Source organism: Kogia breviceps, chromosome 16 (genome assembly GCF_026419965.1).
Source record: "Kogia breviceps isolate mKogBre1 chromosome 16, mKogBre1 haplotype 1, whole genome shotgun sequence".
Classification (NCBI taxonomy): Eukaryota; Metazoa; Chordata; class Mammalia; order Artiodactyla; family Physeteridae; genus Kogia; species Kogia breviceps.
Genome location: NC_081325.1, coordinates 17,240,146 through 17,258,825, shown reverse-complemented (window position 1 = coordinate 17,258,825; position 18,680 = coordinate 17,240,146). Strand labels below are relative to the sequence as shown.

General features: G+C 45.5%; 1 protein-coding gene and 1 non-coding gene across 3 annotated transcripts in view; both read left to right on the top strand.

Moving 5' to 3' along the window:
- FAM124A (family with sequence similarity 124 member A) overlaps positions 1 to 18,680 on the top strand; it is a 180,560-nt gene that overhangs the window by 110,569 nt on the left and 51,311 nt on the right. The window contains exon 4 of one of the 2 annotated variants that reach the window (XM_067016811.1): positions 664 to 1,267. The exons of the other annotated variant lie outside the window; for it this stretch is intronic. Coding sequence (XP_066872912.1) covers positions 664 to 687 — 24 coding nt within the window. The 3' untranslated portion in view covers positions 688 to 1,267. Of the gene's footprint in view, positions 1 to 663; positions 1,268 to 18,680 lie in introns of those variants that run through there. 2 annotated transcript variants of the gene reach the window in all.
- On the top strand, positions 17,634 to 17,823 carry LOC131743610 (U2 spliceosomal RNA). The gene has a single exon (XR_009331878.1). It is a non-coding gene; the product is annotated as a U2 spliceosomal RNA (small nuclear RNA).

Genomic DNA, 18,680 nt, shown 5'->3' with positions numbered 1-18,680 from the left:
TTATTCTGCATTTAATTGTTTTATTTCCACAAGGTACTGAAGCAACTGAAATTACAGTTCTATAAGACGATGCAAGGGCTAAGGAAAACGAGTCTAGGAATAGTCCAACCATAAAGAAAAACTGCTGCAGGTGAATTTCCTAGAAGCCAAAGCAAAAAGGGAAACATGAGAAGCTTACTGGTGCTTCTCATTTACAGTTAGAGACTCTAGTGACATTGTCTTAGTTCATTGTAATTTAAGTTGCCTCAATGCTATTTCTCAACAGAAACCAAGTTTTTCTTAGCAAAGATGCCTAAAATCACTTTCTCCTCACAGACTTAGAGAATGAACTTATGGTTGCCAGGGGGAAAGGGTTGAGGGGACGGATAGACTGGGAGTTTGGGATGCACATGGACACACGGCTATATTTTAAACAGATAACCAACAAGGACCTACTGTATAGCACAGGGAACTCTGCTCAATATTCTGTAATAACCTAAATGGGAAAAGAACTTGAAAAAGAATAGATACATGTATATGTATAACTGAATCACTCTGTCGTACACCTGAAACTAACAGAACATTGTTAATCAGCTATACTCCAATATAAAATAAGTAAAATAAATAAAAATAAGTAAAATCATTTTCTCTGAAGAGCATTTTCATAAGGGATTTTCTCTGTAGGGTTGTTTTGGACCAAGTGGGTAGCGTTCCTGCTTGAAGGGTGGAATTTACAAGACCTGGAGGAGTGGACACAGCCTCCTGCTTTGGATGAGCCTCCCTGGACATCTCCAGCTGTACTGTGGGAAGAGGAAAATTCGCCTCTGGGCAGAAAGCCTGGAAGCTGGCTTCCTCCAGTCTCTTGAGACCAGATCTGTAAAGGTCGGCAAGCAGAGGGCAAGTGGTGAGGCCCAGATCCTCCCGGGAGACGGCAGGCTCCTACCCACGGTTCTAGCCTTGTGGATAGAAAGCCCACATCGCCTGGAGCCCCCCTGCATCCTCATCCACATCCTGCAGTTCCAAAGTCAACTCTAATTGTCTAACACCCCTCCCCACTACCTCCACTGGTTACAAAGGCTTCTAGCACTTTGAAGGCCTTCCAGGTAAGTTATAAATCCCCTCAGCCCACCCTCCGCTTAGACTCCTGAAAACTGATAGGAATTCAGTTCCCTGTACCTCCTTTTTCAGTGATCTGAGTGGATTTACTTATTCATTCAACAAGAATTTACTGAGCCCCACTATGTGTCAGGCAGTGGGCTGTTTGTGGCTTTTTTTTTAATTTATAGGAGAGATTTATTTGAAGAAATATTATTGTACAACATATAAAAACTACGTAAAGTCTTAATTTCCCCTCATAGGCTGGTAAATTTGATATAATGAATAAACAAAAACTTTTCAAATCCAGAATGCACAGAGTACTGCACTGTTTGATCACTAAGTCAACTTAGTTGACAAGCAAACCTCACAGAACAGCTTCATGTCAGCCAAGGGGACCTGGGACTGAATAGGAGAGACACCATCTTATCCTCAGGGAATGAACGAACTACTCCCACCATGACTAGTTACCTCTTACCTGCAGATTATTTTTTTGAAGATTTTCTATTTTTAAAAAAATAATATTCATTAACAAATATTTATTGAGTATATATGGTGTACTGCTATAAAGTGAATGGTTTTTTTAAATTAATTTATTTTATTTTGGGCTGCATTGGGTCTGTTGCAGCGCGCGGGCTTTCTCTAGTTGCAGCGAGCGGGGGCTACTCTTCATTCTGGTGCGCGGGCTTCTCATTGCGGTGGCTTCTCTTGTTGTGGCCTGCAGGCTCTAGAGCGCAGGCTCAGTAGTTGTGGCGCACGGGCTTAGTTGCTCCGCGGCATGTGGGATCTTCCCAGAACAGGGCTCGAACCCGTGTCCCCTGCATTGGCAGGTGGATTCTTAACCACTGCGCCACCAGGGAAACCCTTACCTGCAGATTTTCTAATCCTCCTAAAGGAGCGAGCACAGTTACATAAACAGAGTCTCGATTGTGGCATCAGCTAAACCTGGCTTCCCATTCTGACTCCACCACTCACTCTGTGAACCCAGGGCAAGTGATTTCACTTCGCTGCACCTCAGTTTCATCATCTGTAAACTATGGACAATACCTACCCTGGAGGGTCACTATGAGAACTAAGTTACATAATTTGCGCAAAAGTCCCGATACTGCCTGTAATGCAGCCAACATTTCATAGAGGCTGATGCTCTTTCTCTCCCCTCGGGCTCCGGCAGGCGCCAGTCTCCTTCACAGGCTCCCTGGTGCGGGGAGGACAGACAGGGTTTAGCTTCAGTGCACTCTTTAAAATCAGCAATTCTCAGCAACCAAGACCCAACACAGCCAAAAATAAAAATAAATAAATAATTTTTTTTTTTTTTTAATGAGCAATTCCACCATCACCTCTCAGTCGTCTCTCTGGACAGAATTCCACCCGATAGGAAGTCATCTTTCCATCATCACACCCTCCACCTCCCCGGCTTGTCTCTTTCCTCCATTTCAAGCCACTGCCCACGAAACCAGACCCTGGTGCTTGTTACCACTAAACGCTGCTCCTTTTCCCAGATCCCAAGCTCCGAGCTGCCCCTCCCTAAACACACCCTGTCCCCTCAGCCCCCCACCCGACCCCTCAAGCCTACAAAACCGCCTCCTCTCGGCCATCTCCCCCACCCCCACCCCGTCTACTCTCCCCTCCTCTCGCCTGGTTTCCAGGCCTTCCCACCCCACCTGGAGCCCAGGGCTGACCGTCTCTCATTGCTGCCTTTGTAGCATCTGCACCTCTCCCTCTGTCTGTTGCCCCATCTGCCAGGCCCCCAGGCCGAGCCATCCTGCACTTTTGCTATTTCTGCCCCGTAACTGCCAGACCACACTGTGGCCTATCCATCCATGGCTACTTGGCCGACTTTCACTCCACTCTTACAGGCTTCAATTAGGCCAGACTTGTTCCACCTTCCCAAATGCTCCCTAAACTGTGCACTCACTCCCAGAAGCTAACCTTGCCTCCTCTGCAGCCAGGGCCTGAACCCTCCATTACCCGCTCAGGCCCCCTCCCGACCGCGTAAGATGTGAGGGATTCCAACGAGGTCAGAAGCAGGAACAGACTGATGAGTAGAACAGACCTACTGCCAGATCCTCTGCCCTTGGAAGTGGTCAGAAGACTGAAAATGCAACCGGCCACAACAGAGGAAACTGGTGTGCGCAGCAGGGAGACGACTCATCCGGGGGACATGCTGAGACTTAGTCCCACTTCCTGCAAAAAACGAGCCTGTGGTGCCCAATGTAAGTCCACCAGCCCAGGTCAGTGGCTCTACCACTCTGCTTGGCCAGAAAGGTCCTGGCAGTCCGGGCCTGTGTTTCACCCCGAGCTGGCTCTGCAGACCTGCAGTGACTCCTTCTCTCCTTTGGTCGGTGTCAGAACTCACAGCCCAGCCCGGGCTTCCAGGAGTATTTCCTGGTCCAGCTGTGGCCCAGCTGGACACCGTGCATTGGACGCCACTGTGGAGGGGAGCACGGCCGGGCGCCAGACAGCAGGCTCAGAACGGAGACCCAACCACGTGTGACTGTGACCATCCCCAGGAACTCTGCCTGGTCACAGCCCCATTCTGGGTCTAACCCGGCCTTTGCGCTCAGATTAGATAAGCACTAGAGCTTCCAGCGAGGGGTGCCCTGGCCCTCTCTCACACTCGGTCACACCCCTTCCTGCGGGGCAGACCTGAATCTTCAACCTCCTGCTACTCACCCCACAGTGGACGGGTCTGGTTTCCCTGTGTCCCCAAATCAACGTGATCCACATTAAAGTACCACCACACCCTTACACGCCGGAAAGGACCAGCTCCTTCTCCAAGATTCCTCAGTTCTGTCTAAGGGTTTCTTCTCTCTCCTCATTATTCACATTCAAAAACCCAGACTGAAGCACCAAGACAGCTTAGTAGAAAGAAACAGGGTTTTGGAGTCACACGTACCCAGATCTGAATGTCATCACTGACACTTACTGGCCTTGTGACCCTAATCAATAAACTTCATTTCTCACCCCCGGTTCCCTCATTTGCAAAGTGGAGTGAATCAGAGCTGGGTCTAGGGTAGGTGAGGGACACACTCACTTCAGAGGCAAAATTCAAGAGGGCGCCAAAAACCTCAGTCAGCAAGATTAGTAATATTTTAAGGAACAAGGCCTTCATCATAGGGTCATTCTGAGGAATAAATGAGATCAAGAGGCAAAGCCTGGCACACGAGAGGTCATTTCCACCTTTCAAATGAGCAAAAGTTTTAAAATTAGTACACAGTTTATGTTTACACAAGGCTTTTCGCAGTAACTGGCACAATGTTCTTGGAAAAAAGTGTGGCAATAGATATGTCAGTAGCTGTAAAAATGCTCCTGGCTTGTAATTCAATTTCCAGGAGTCTCTCCCAAGGAAATTACCCAAAACAGAGATAAAGACATGCATGTGTTTCTCACCGTGCATTTTATAATTACAAACCATTGAGGAACGACCTGAATGTATGTATGTGTAGGTGTGTATATATACATACACATACGTAATGCATGAACACATGTATACATACATAACATTTACATACATACATATATATGTAAATATATCCCTTGACCGTGTAAAACAATGCAGAGAAAAACATTGTAAAGAAGCGTGTCAAACATTTTTCCAAAAGGAAATGCAGATGGTCAACAGGCACGTGAAACGATGCTCAACGTCGCTAATCCTCAGGGAAACGCAAACCAAAACCACTGTATCACCTCACACCTGTCAGAATGGCCACCATCCAAAAGTCTACAAACAACAAGTGTTGGCAAAGACGTGGAGAAAAGGGAACCCTCCTGCACTGTTGGTGGGAAGGTAAATTGGTGCAGCCACTATGGAGAACAGTATGGAGGTTTCTCAAAAATCTAAAAGTAGAACTACCCTACGACCCAGCAGTTCCACTCCTGGGTATATATCCAAAGAAAATAATTCGAAAAGATACATGCACCCCAAAGTTCATAACAGCATTATTTACAGTTGCCAAGGTATGGAAGCAACCTTGGAAGCAAATGTCCATCAACAGATGAATGGATAAAGAAGATGTGATATATATATATATATATATATACACACACATACATACACATACACAGTGGAATACTATTCAGCCTTAAAAAAGTTGGAGCCAGGTCTTCTAATCCCAGCCCCTTGCTTCCTAGCTGTGAAACTTCAGACAGTTCTGTAATCTTCTGTGGCTCAGGTTCCTCATCTGTAAAGTGAGGGCATCCAGATGCTCACTTCACCTGTGTATTTGTCTTCAAGGTACAGAAACTGGCTTCATGGACCACAAGAGACCAGAGGCCTCTTCTCCATTTCACCTGTCATATTATCCTCCAAGACTCTGATATGTCCCTATTCCAAGGAAGAGCAGCCCTCAATTATAACTCAATGGAATTTCCCAGGGACACACAGGAGGATGGTTTCGAGTCAGAATTGGCCGGATTCAAAAGAAAACGAAGAAATACTTTTGCACCCTTGATTTGGTTGCCCACTCTCCAGTGTCTTTGTGTACTGTGTTATCCTCACCTGGGCTATGGCCATACGCTCCCCACCAGTCTCCGTGGCCCCAACATCTGTGCACTCCTGTCCATCTGCACACGCCTGCCAACTGTTAACGTGCTTTGCGCATATCCTCCTGCTCCAAACCCTCCCAGGGTTCCCTCCTGCCAACCACGCAAAAGTGCCCTCAGCCCAGACACACTCTCAGGCCTTCACCGTGGTCCCCGCCACCTCTTCCATCTTAGCACTTAACTATTCGACGCTTCACTAACCACACCTGGTGCTTTCCCACCCACGTGCCAAAGCTCAGGTTATTTCTCTCCAACTCTCTACCCATCAAACTCCCACCGTCCTCCAAAGGCCAGTGCAAACACCTCCTCCGGGAAGCCAGAGCCGCCTTCCCACTGCTGTGATGTGCTGGTTCTAGGTCGTCCCTGACTCAGGACGGATCACGTGATACTTAGCCCTGTAGCTGTTTAGATACGGGATTTATCCACCCAGGCAAATCATCAACGAGTCTTTAGTCGAAGCAGTGCCTCGATAAATAAGATTGGAAGGGGTGAGGGCGTGAGAGACGTATTTGTATGTGGCTGGCCTGGCTGGTGCTCCTTTCATGATAAATCCCCGTCTTCACATTCCCAAGTCAAGGCCCCTGACCCTGATCAGGCTGTTCACGTCATGATTAATCAATCCACAGTCCTGGAGGGTTGAGAGGGGGCAAATTGTGCGCAGGGAGGAAAACGCATGAGGCCGTGACCGAGCAAGGCTGCAATTACCCTAACCTCAACCACTTACTGCATGTTTTGGTTCTAATTCCGTCTGCCTCCATGCTTCCAGTCTGAAAAATCCTGACTTTACTAGCCTGTTTATATGGAACTTTTCTCCCTGTTTCCTCCCTCACCTCTTTTTAAACTTTCATTCTTTGTTCTGGGTCTTTAATTCCCCCCATTATGTATTTCTGAGTCACCTATCCCCTCCCACATTTGGATGCAGATGCAACCTGGTTTGGACCAAGGGTGAAACAGGACTGTTGCTCTGATCTCCAAAATGTTTGTCTTTGCAAACATTTGGAACTAAACATTGAGGGCACTTGCTCACAGAACCTTTTCCCAACCTAGAATTTACCCACTTTTCCCCACAGACATCCTATGTGTACATAGCTATTTTTAAACTTTACACCCACAAAACTCTTGGCAAAATCACAAACTAAATGGATTCCAAACCAAACTGGCTTAAATCCACATGTTTGAAGAAGAACATTGAAATGGCATGAACGTACTTATTTGCTCTCTTTACTGTTTGTCAGGATAGAATTAGAGCCTTTTAAGGTACGGCAGGGAGTTTAGGTACCTGACCTGCTTCTTTGCCTTGGACTGAAAATCATTTCCATTACCACTTTCCAAAATGTCCCTCGGGGCTGGCCTCCTGGACCTCCAAAGCCACACATACAACATAAAACAGCAATGGGTCCCTTCAGAAGCGGCTAGGCTCCAAGAATCTCTCAGAGCTGCGAGTGCTCCCTGGAGCTGCGGCGCCCAAATTCTGTCGCTTCCTTTGCATTTTCACCATATCCATGTATTGACTGCGATTATTTACTTATTTTTAAAATCAAATGGAAAACCAGCAGACTCTCCAACGTCAGGCTGCAGAAAAATGCAGTGCAAGAACCCACAGCATGAGGCCAGAGGATAACGGGGGTAGGGGTAGGGCAGCTGGCCTGTTTCAAGGATGCTGCTACCTCTCTGTGCTCAGAGCTCCGGTCTTTCCTCTCAGCACATCTATGGCTTTGAGGCTGTTCAAAAGCATACAGTGAAAATTCTCCTTGCAACAAGACAGACACTGCAGGAGCCAGCAGTGTGTCCATAACCCAGGAGGGGGGAAAAAAAAGAGGAGCAGGTGATGGAATCTCTGCATTGGATCGTGTCACCATCCCCTCTTAAAGCTCACAGCAGCTTCCCATTGCCTTTGGAACAAAAAGTCCAATTGCCTGTCCCCAGGCCAAAAACCCTTGCATGATCCAACCCCTCCATCTCTATCCAACCTCATCTCCCATCCCCTCTCTGCCTCACTCACTGTGCTTCGATCCCACCAGACTTCTTGGGGCTGGTCCACGGTGATGGCCATGGCCAGTGGAGCCGAACTCTGGACCTGAGTCTGACAGGCACTGTGCCCCAGGCAGTGTCACAGAAGGCCCCACAGCTGCCCATTCCTCTGTCCCCAAACCTTCCGGTTACAATATCAAGACACAAAAATGACCAGAGGGCTTCCCTGGTGGCGCAGTGGTTGAGAGTCCGCCTGCCGATGCAGGGGACGCGGGTTCGTGCCCCGGTCCGGGAAGATCCCACGTGCCGCGGAGCGGCTGGGCCCGTGAGCCGTGGCCGCTGAGCCTGCGCGTCTGGAGCCTGTGCTCCGCAACGGGAGAGGCCACGGCAGTGAGAGGCCCGCGTACCGCAAAAAAAAAAAAAAAAAAAAAAGACCAGAGATAGATCCAAACCTTGAGTGGGTCCTAGTCAACCAACAGAAACAAGCCTTTACACATCCACTTGCCCTACAATACGGTCATGGCAACGATACAAATAAGAACCATCCTGTGTTGTCCAGAGGTGGGGGCGGGGTGGAGAGAGACAGTGAACTATTTCTGGGGAACCAGGAAAAGCTTTGTGGAGGAGGTGAATGCTTCTGCGGGTCTGGGAAGATGAGTGATGCCAGAAAAGAGGGATACGGAATAGCTTTGGTGAAATTGGAGAAGTTGGAGAACGTGAAGGGAAGAAATGCTGAAATGAGCTCTCATTTTGAAAAAAGAATCTCTAGTGAAAGAAATCGCCTCAACATCATTTTCAATAGATATTGGCCAAACCTACCTCAGCTGTTGGCCTTAGGGTAGAACGATGGTGGGGGTCTCTGTAGCTCTAGGAAAATGAATGCAAAGAGAAATAAGGCATGAAATTAACCTTTCTTGGAGAGTCCTTTTAAAAGAGCAGGCTACCCAAAGTAGCACCTGCATCGGAGGCAGAGCAGCACAATATGCATTCACTTGATAACGGACATAATTTCTTGGCTGTAGATCAAATTTATGATGAGGTTGAGTTGTTTTTTTATGTGCTGAATGCTTGCTTGAGAGTACATCAGGTCCTTCTGGAAACCTGCCCATTATTGCATATGGAACTGAGCATCGTTTTACCAGTTGAAACCACTCTAGCTTTATTGCTGTTACTTTGCTTTTTTTTTTTTTTTTCGGTACGCGGGCCTCTCGCGATGCGGAGCACAGGCTCCGGACGCGCAGGCGCAGCGGCCACGGCTCACGGGCCCAGCCGCTCCGCGGCACGTGGGACCCTCCCGGACCGGGGCGCGAACCCGCGTCCCCCGCATCGGCAGGCGGGCTCTCCACCACTGCGCCACCGGGGAAGCCCTGTTACTTTGCTTTTATGAAATACTGTTGCTCCTACCTACCCTTCCTTTACCCCTATGTCCTTAGTCAGCAAAGAAACCACCCTGCTTCAAGGTACCTACTGAAAACTACATTCCATGTTAATAATGATAAAATAAAGAGCTGACATTTATGAGAATTCAGTATGCCAGGCCTTGTGCTAAGTAGTTTGTACACATGATCACATTTCATCTTAAATGTGTGAGGTTGTAGTCTTAACCATTATACACATGAGGAAACAAAGAGAGGATGAGAAATCAGATGTCAAAAACAAACTATGGTTACCAAGGGGGAAGGAAGGGGGAGGGATAGCTTGGGAGATAAGGATTGACATATACACACTACTATATATAAAATAGATAACGAATAAGGACCTACTGTAGAGCACAGGGAACTCTACTCAATACTCTGTAATGACCTAGATGGGAAAAGAGTCTAAAAGAGAGTGGATATGTGTATATGTATAACTGATTCACTTTGCTGTACCCCTGAAACTAGCACAACATTGTAAATCAACTCTACTCCAATAAAAATTAATTTTAAAAAAGAAATGATCATGATCACACAACTAGCAGACAGTAGACACTCATCACATATTCGTTCTTTCTTTTAAATACATATATTGAGTATTGTTAGGTTGTATCAGAACATGTAAGTCGTATATAACAGGACCTCTCCCCTGAGGAGTTTACAACACAGCAGGTAAAGTAAAACCACACACAAATATCTAGAAGGAAGAGTGTGGTGTGTGACAAGTGTTATGGGCACTGTTTTCTTGTAGAGAATTGAGGAATCACTCCGGTGAAAGCAAATGACAAATGAGCTGGGTTTTGAAGAGGAGTAAAATTTTAAGAATAAAATGTGAGAACGTCCTTCTGAGCAGAAACGTTTCTTAAGAAGAGCTCCCCCCAAACAGGAATAATTAAACCAGCAACATCTAGTATAACATTTTATTATCATTTTATCATCATTTATGGTTTTGTTAAGAAAATATTAATGTATTGTATTTACTTCTTTGCATATGTAATTGTAAGCACAATTCACAAGACTGTTCTTCTCAGACCCACACCTTAATAAATCTGATGGTCAAAATCTGGCAGGTGTAGCACATAGCTGTTTGGGACTAAATTCAAGTTTCAGAAGTTATAAGCACATTCTATTAAAATTCTATGCCTACGGCTTAATTATGGTCATTATCAAGATCAACGATAGCAAAAACTGTCTCCTTTTAAATAGGGAAGGTCCTGCTTGGATCATATGGAAGCAGGAGTTTGCCTGGTTAAGAGTCTGACTGCCTTTGGAAGGTAGCCAGCAGTATCCATATATAACATATGAAAGATGTGGTTCTACGAAAGTCAAATATGCAAAATGGCAGGTCCATCCATGACCAGTCAGCACACCTAGGGTCACAGAGATCCACCTGAAGTGTCTTTGTTGCACTTGTAGTTTGACAGGGGACCAGCTTCTTCACTCTGCAAACAGGGGGACCTGGGCAAGAGGATAAGCCTCTGCCTTCCCTCTACCTCCAACCAAGGGCTGAATTCTTCCCACCACTTTGATGTTTGGAGCAAAAGGAAAGAAGAAAGGAAAATATCTAGAGGGTAAGAAAAGGAGCAAGAGGGGACTTCCCTGGAGGTACAGTGGTTAGACTTCGCCTTCCAATGCAGGGGGTGCGGGTTCGATCCCTGGTCAGGGAACTAAGATCCCACATGCCTCGCAGCCAAAAAAAACCAAAACATAAAACAGAAGCAAGAACTTTCCTGGTGGTGCGGGGGTTAAGAATCCACCTGCCAACCTAAGGAGACAAAAGACTTGTATGCAGAAAACTATAAGACACTGATGAAAGAAATTAAAGATGATACAAATAGGTAGAGAAATATACCATGTTCTTGGATTGGAAGAATCAACATAGTGAAAATGACTCTATTACCCAAAGCAATCTACAGATTCAATGCAATCCCTATCAAACTACCACTGGCATTTTTCACAGAACTAGAACAAAGAATTTCACAATTTGTATGGAAACACAAAAGACCCCGAATAGCCAAAGCAATCTTGAGAACGAAAAATGGAGCTGGAGGAATCAGGCTCCCTGACTTCAGACTATACTACAAGGTCACAGTAATCAAGACAGTATGGTACTGGCACAAAAACAGAAATATAGATCAATGGAACAGGATAGAAAGCCCAGAGATAAACCCACACACATATGGTCACCTTATCTTTGATAAAGGATGCAAGAATATACATTGGAGAAAAGACAGCCTCTTCAATAAGTGGTGCTGGGAAAACTGGACAGCTACCTGTAGAAGTATGAAATTAGAACACTCCCTAACACCATACACAAAAATAAACTCAAAATGGGTTAAAGACCTAAATGTAAGGCCAGACACTATCAAACTCTTAGAGGAAAACATAGGCAGAACACTCTATGACATCAATCACAGCAAGATCCTTTTTGACCCATCTCCTAGGGAAATGGAAATAAAAACAAAAATAAACAAATGGGATCTAATGAAACTTAAAAGCTTTTGCACAGCAAAGGAAACCATCAACAAGACCAAAAGACAACCCTCAGAATGGGGGAAAATATTTGCAAATGAAGCAACTGACAAAGGATTAATCTCCAAAATTTATAAGCAACTCATGCAGCTCAATAACAAAAAAACAAACAACCCAATCCAAAAATGGGCAGAAGAACTAAATAGACATTTCTCCAAAGAAGATATACAGATAGCCAACAAACACATGAAAGAATGCTCAACATCATTAATCATTAGAGAAATGCAAATCAAAACTACAATGAGATATCATCTCACACCGGCCAGATTGGCCATCATCAAAAACTCTAGAAACAATAAATGCTGGAGAGGGTGTGGAGAAAAGGGAACACTCTTGCACTGTTGGTGGGAATGTAAAATGATACAGCCACTATGGAGAACAGTATGGAGGTTCCTTAAAAAACTACAAATAGAACTACCATATGACCCAGCAATCCCACTACTGGGCATATACCCTGAGAAAACCATAATTCAAAAAGAGTCATGTACCAAAATGTTTATTGCAGCTCTATTTACGATAGCCAGGACATGGAAGCAACCTAAGTGTCCATCAACAGATGAATGGATAAAGAAGATGTGGCACATATATACAATGGAATATTACTCAGCCATAAAAAGAAATGAAACTGAGTTATTTGTAATGAGGTGGATAGACCTGGAATCTGTCATACAGAGTGAAGTAAGTCAGAAGGATAAAAACAAATACCATATGCTAACACATATATATGGAATCTAAAAAAAAAAAAAAATGTCATGAAGAGATTAGTGGTAGGATGGGAATAAAACACAGACCTACTAGAGCATGGACTTGAGGATATGGGGAGGGGGAAGGGTAAGCTGTGACGATGTGAGAGAGTGGCAGGGACATATACACACTACCAAATGTAAATTAGATAGCTAGTGGGAAGCAGCCGCATAGCACAGAGAGTTCACCTCTGTGCTTTGTGACCACCTAGAGGGGTGGGATAGGGAGGGTGGGAGGGAGGGTGACACAAGAGGGAAGAGTTATGGGAACATATGTATATGTATAACTGATTCACTTTGTTGTACAGGAGAAACTAACACACTATTGTAAAACAGTTATACTCAAATAAAGATGTTAAAAAAAAAAAAATGAATCCACCTGCCAATGCAGGGGACACAGGTTCGACCCCTGGTCCAGGAAGATCCCACATGCCGCGGAGCAACAAAGCCCGTGAGCCTCAACTGCTGAGCTCACGCACTGCAACTACTGAAGCCCGTGCACCTAGAGCCCGTGCACCACAATGAAGAGTAGCACCCGCACGCCGCAGCAGTGAAGACCCAGCACAGACAAAAAAAACAAAAAACAGAAGCAATATTGTTACAAATTCAATAAAGACTTAAAAAAAAATGGTCCACATCAAAAAAAAAAATCTTCAAAAAGAAAAGGAGCAAGAAAGAAGGAAGAAATCAAAAGCTCCCCAAGAGGTCCTGACTGCTGTGGTCCCAGAGACGGGAGGGAAGCCTTGGTGGGTATGCAGTGCTCCTGGGACACCCTGACTCAATCCTGTGACTTCAGTACCGTTAAAGCACTTGGCACCTCTTTGATTTAAGAGGAAAATTTACATCTCCTCATTTCCCCATGGAGGACACGAAGGACAGGGGTTTAAAAATTCTTATCAAAAATAAGGACAACCGGGCTTCCCTGGTGGCGCAGTGGTTGGGAGTCCGCCTGCCGATGCGGGAGACACCGGTTCGTGCCCTGGTCCAGGAAGATCCCACATGCCGCGGAGCAACTAAGCCCGTGAGCCATGGCCGCTGGGCCTGCGCGTCCGGAGCCTGTGCTCCGCAACGGGAGAGGCCACAACAGTGAGAGGCCCGCGTACCGCAAAAAAAAAAAAAAAAGAAGGACAACCAGGCACCGAAAGGAATAATAAGGTATGAACATCAGACGGTTGACAAAAGTCAGATCTGTGACATTTTCAGCGAGGTCAAAGAATGTCATGAGATTTCCAAAACAAAATTAATATTAATTTGCTCTCTTTGTGAAATTATAATGTTACCTCTGGAAGGAGGGAGTGGGGTAGAGGCTGGATGTAGTTGAGCCCAGGGGTCATCGGAAGAAATGAAGCAACGAGGATGAGGCGCCTGGAACATGCAGGCAGATGGGTCCCCTGGCTCCACATGTGGATTCCACCCTTGGATGAGGGCCATTTGCACAGTCTAAGCTTGTCACAGAGGTCCCTCAAGTCATCAGAGTGTGTCCAGTGTTTCCCTAGCTAAGTACAGTCAAGTTGGGAATGTGCGTGTTTGATTTTTATATAACAAATATAGGGTCTTCAAAGCAAGCACACTGCCTGTCTGGATTTTTGTCTGTTCGTTTAATTACACTGTCTGAGATCCCTTCCTGCATCACATCACCTCTAGACAGCATAAAGATGGCACCGTAGTTAAGACCATTCTGCTGAATTGCAAATGTCTTCCACTGCTCTGGGCAGCTCACTCCCCCACCGCAGATCTCCAGCAAAGCACCGTAAATCAGCATGTTCTAAACAGCTGAACCAGAAATAACCGAAGAGGATATTTAGAGCAAATGGAGTGGGAGGCCAGGATGAAAGATTTAAACGTAAGGAAAAATGTATGATGAAAGAACGAAGAGAGATGAATTAAGCAGAGCCCGTTTTTATATTACATGGAAAAAAGTGATATCTTTGCAAAAAGTCTGGCTAAAATCATGCCTGATACTAATTTTTTTTTTAATTCTTCCACCCCTGTCCCATCAAATTAGTGTCTTCAGGGTCACTGTAGCATCAGCCTGATTAGAGCCAGTGACAGAGCCAAGGTCCAGTGACAACCTACAGAATTGGAGAAAATATTTGCAAATCACGTATCTGATAAGGGCTTAATACCCAAAATATATAAAGAACTCATACGGCTCAATTTAAAAACAAAAAATTCAATTAAAAATGGCCAAAGAACCTGACACTTTTTCAAAGAGGATATACAAATGGCCAACAGGTACAGGAAAAGGTGCTCAATATCACTAATCATTAGGGAGACACAAATCAAAACAATGAGATATTCCAGCACGACTGTTAGAATGGCTATTAGCAAGAAGACAAGAGACGGCAAATGCTGGTGAGGATACAGAGAAGAGGGAACTCCAATGCGCTGCCTGTAGGGCTGTAAATCGGTACAGCCACTGTGGAAAGCAGCGTGGAGATTCCTTAAAATGTTAGAACTACGTACGATATGATCCAGCAACTCTACCTCCAGGTACATATGCAAAGGAAATGAAATCACTATGTCACAGAGATACCTGCACCCCCATTTTCATGGTAGCATTATTTACAATAGTCAAGACATGGAAATAACCTAAGTGTCCATCAACAGAGGGATGGGTAGAGAAGACGTGGTGTGTATAACAGAATACTATCCAGCATGTGCAACAACAGGAATGGAACTTTAGGGCATTGTGCTACGTGAAGTAAGTCAGATAGAGACAGACAAATACTGTATGATCTCACTCATAAAAACAAAAAACAAAACAAATTTTTTAACTCGCAAAAATAGAGATCAGATTTGTGGTTACCAGAGTGGGAAGCGAAGGACGGGGCAACTGGATGAAGGTGATCCAAAGGTACAAACTTCCAGTTACAAGATGAATCAGTGCTGGGAAGGTAACGTACAACATGATGACTGTAGTGAACTCTGCTACATAGTATAATTGAAAGTTGCCAAGAGTAAATCCTGAAAGTTCTTATCACAAGGGGATGAAAATTGATTTTTTTTTTTTGTACCTGAATGAGAGATAGATGTTAAATTAACTAAACCTATCACGGTAATCATTTCACAATATATGTACGTCCAACCATTATGCTGTACACCTTAAACTTATACAGAGCTGTATATCAATTACATCTCAATAAAACTGGGGGGAAAGTACCTCCAAAAAATAAAAAATAAATACAATAGTCACTCCCTTGCAGCCTGGGGTAGTCATGGGACCCATTTTTGGCCAGTGAGGTATAAGCAGAAGTCTACTTGTGTGGGATTTCAAGGGAAGCTATTATTTTATTGATGGAAAAGGACAGACTCAACTGGCCCATCAATTTTTTTTTTTTTTTTTTCTTTTTTCTGTACGCGGGCCTCTCACTGTTGTGGCCTCTGCAGTTGCGGAGCACAGGCTCCGGACGCGCAGGCGCAGCGGCCATGGCTCACGGGCCCAGCCGCTCCGCGGCACGTGGGATCCTCCCGGACCGGGGCACGAACCCGCGTCCCCTGCATCGGCAGGCGGACTCTCAACCACTGCGCCACCAGGGAAGCCCCCACTTTTTTATTTTAACAGATTTTTTTTTGAGAGAGAGAAATTTTAGGTTCACAGCAAAGTTGAGCAGAAAGCAACAGAGTTCCTGTAAGCGCCCTACCCTCACACGTGAACACCCTCCCTACTATTAACACCCCTGCCCTAGAGGGGTACGTTTGTCACAGTTGATGAACATACACTGACACACCGTTATCACCCAAAGTCTATAGCTTACATTAGAATTCATTCTTGGTGTTGTACATTCTATGGATTTTGACAAATATATAATTAGATGTATCCACCATTATAGTATCAGACAGAGTAGTTTCACTTCCCTCAAAATCCTCTGTGCTCTGCCTGTTCATCCCTCCTTCCCCTCTATCCCCTGGCAATCACTGACCCTTTTACTGTCTTCATAGTTTTGCCTTTTCCAGAATGTCACAGAGTTGGAATCATACAGTAGGCAGCCTTTTCAGATTGGCTTCTTTCACTTAGTCATATGCATGTAAGGTCCCTCCTTACATGGAAGTCTTTTCACGGCTTGAGAGTTCTTTTCTTTTTAGAGCTGAAGAATATTCCATTAACTGGATGTACCAAAGTTTATCCATTCACTTAGGGAAGGACATCTTGGTTGCTTCCAACTGGCAATTAGGAACAAAGCTGCCATAAAACTCTCTGTGCGGGTTTTTGTGTGGACAAAAGTTTTCAGGTCTTTTGGGTAAAAAGCAAGGGTCGCGAATCCTAGATGGTGGCCCATCGCATCTGCACTTTGCCTAGTGCCCTTCTTCCTGCCTGCAACTCAGGGGCAATGATGGAAGGAAAGGCAGCCATCCTGCCAAGCCAAGCAGAGGTGCTCCAGGATAAGGAAGGAGCTGGAAGCTAGAGGAGACCTCGGTGCACTGTAGCTACGCCAGCCCTGGATAATCCGCACAACTCTTCCGTTACATGAGAAAAAACTGATCCCAGTTTTGTTAAACTACTCTTCAGCCAAACACAGTCCTAACTGGTACAGAAGCCTTCTCTGTGTTCCTGAAATCACTTGGAATGGGAAGCTTATGGACGATAGACTTGGTTCATAAAATACTGTCAGCCTGGAAACAACTGTGCAGCTTCCCCCTTTTTTTTTTTCTTGATTTAAATTCCATCTAAATCCCAAATCTCTCGCCTTTGTTTAAAGTAGGCTTCTCCCCCTCAGAGTGAACCTCAATGAACAGAGAAAGTGCATCGCCAGTGTTGGAGGTGGGGAGAGGAGAGGGGAGTAGGACCCTCTTCCTTCTTCATTAAATACCCAGTTGGGAGCGTGAAAACACCATCTGCAATTCAGTACCTGCTGGGCAGAGGATGTGCGTTCTGAGGAGAGAATCCATTTGCTTTTATGCGACAGGGTTTTTTTCTTTCCCTGTGAAAGTCCTATTATAAAAACAATTTGTCTCATTAAAGGATTCTGCTCTGCAAAAGAATGAATTCTCTGCACAGCTGCTCTTCCTTAGAAAAGGCCTAAGTACTGGAGGGAGGGTGATCCTGACACTTCCGCAGAATCTGCTTCCAGAGCCAGAAACAGCCCGGCCAAGGCGGGAGTCCACCCCCGGCTGGAGGCAAGACAAGGTCTCCGACCCCATCAGCGCTGCTCTGTGGTCCAGAGGCCACAGTGGCAAAATCCAAGGGAAGGAAAAGGCCTGAGCCCAGCTGGCTCATGTCAGGGAACGATTCTCTAAAACCCCAACCCTTTATCGTGCTCGGCAACTCTGAATTAAAATGGGCCCCTTTCAATATCTTTAGTTGTGTGGAGGTGGGTAATTTGATCAGGGAAGTCCCATTATAAAATACAGACGTATCGCTTCTCGGACTTTTGGCTAAGATCAAGTGTAGTATCCGTTCTTATCAGTTTAACATCTGATACGTTCTCTACCGAGAACAACGTATTAAACGGATTTGGGGAGCAAGGAGTTGGAGTGGGTGCTTGCCTCGTCCACTCCACGCATCGACCTGGTATTGCAGTATTTCCAGGACTGGTGCATCCCTCCAGGGGAAATAACTGAAGTTTCAAAAGTAACAGAATGGTGATTACTAATCTACACACCTTATCAAGATAGTGACTGCTGTGTTCACCTCTGGAAGAGACCAGAGTGTAGAGCAGGGGTGGCCATGCCGCAGCCCTATGGCTATGTGCTGCTATTCAGTCCCAGATGTAGTCTCTGAAGCAAGCATGAAGAAAGTCATTAGGAATTGTATTAATATGGACCGTGTCTTTGGGAGGATCTAGCACAATGATATAAGCATAGTAGGCATTCCATAAGTGTTTGTTAAATAAATAAACAAACAAACAAACGTTGGGGGGGGGGCTTCCCTGGTGGCGCAGTGGTTGAGAGTCCGCCTGCCGATGCAGGGGACGCGGGTTCGTGCCCCGGTCCGGGAAGATCCCACATGCCGCGGAGCTGCTGGGCCCGTGAGCCATGGCCGCTGAGCCTGCGCGTCCGGAGCCTGTGCTCCGCAACGGGAGAGGCCACAACAGTGAGAGGCCCGCGTACCGCGGAAAAAGAAAAATAAATAAATAAATAGAAGTGAGACAGATTATTTTTCTAATACACCATTATGCTTTGCCAAACTCTACTATTCTGCTGGGTAGTAGGCTCCTCTGAAGGACATTTTAATCCCATTTAACACCTTTTCAATCACTTAATTATTAACACAGTCTCACCTTGGTTACCCAAGCCTTAGCCTTGTCCATTTGTAAATCTCGGTCTCGTATTTGACTCACGTCCTTCCCCTGCACCCCAAGCTCGCCTCCTGGCTCCAGGGAACAAGAGTCAGTGGTGTGCTGGGAGAGGTGAGACACCCTAACGCCCTTCTCAGCTTGGACGGGAGGGGAAGCACGGATTT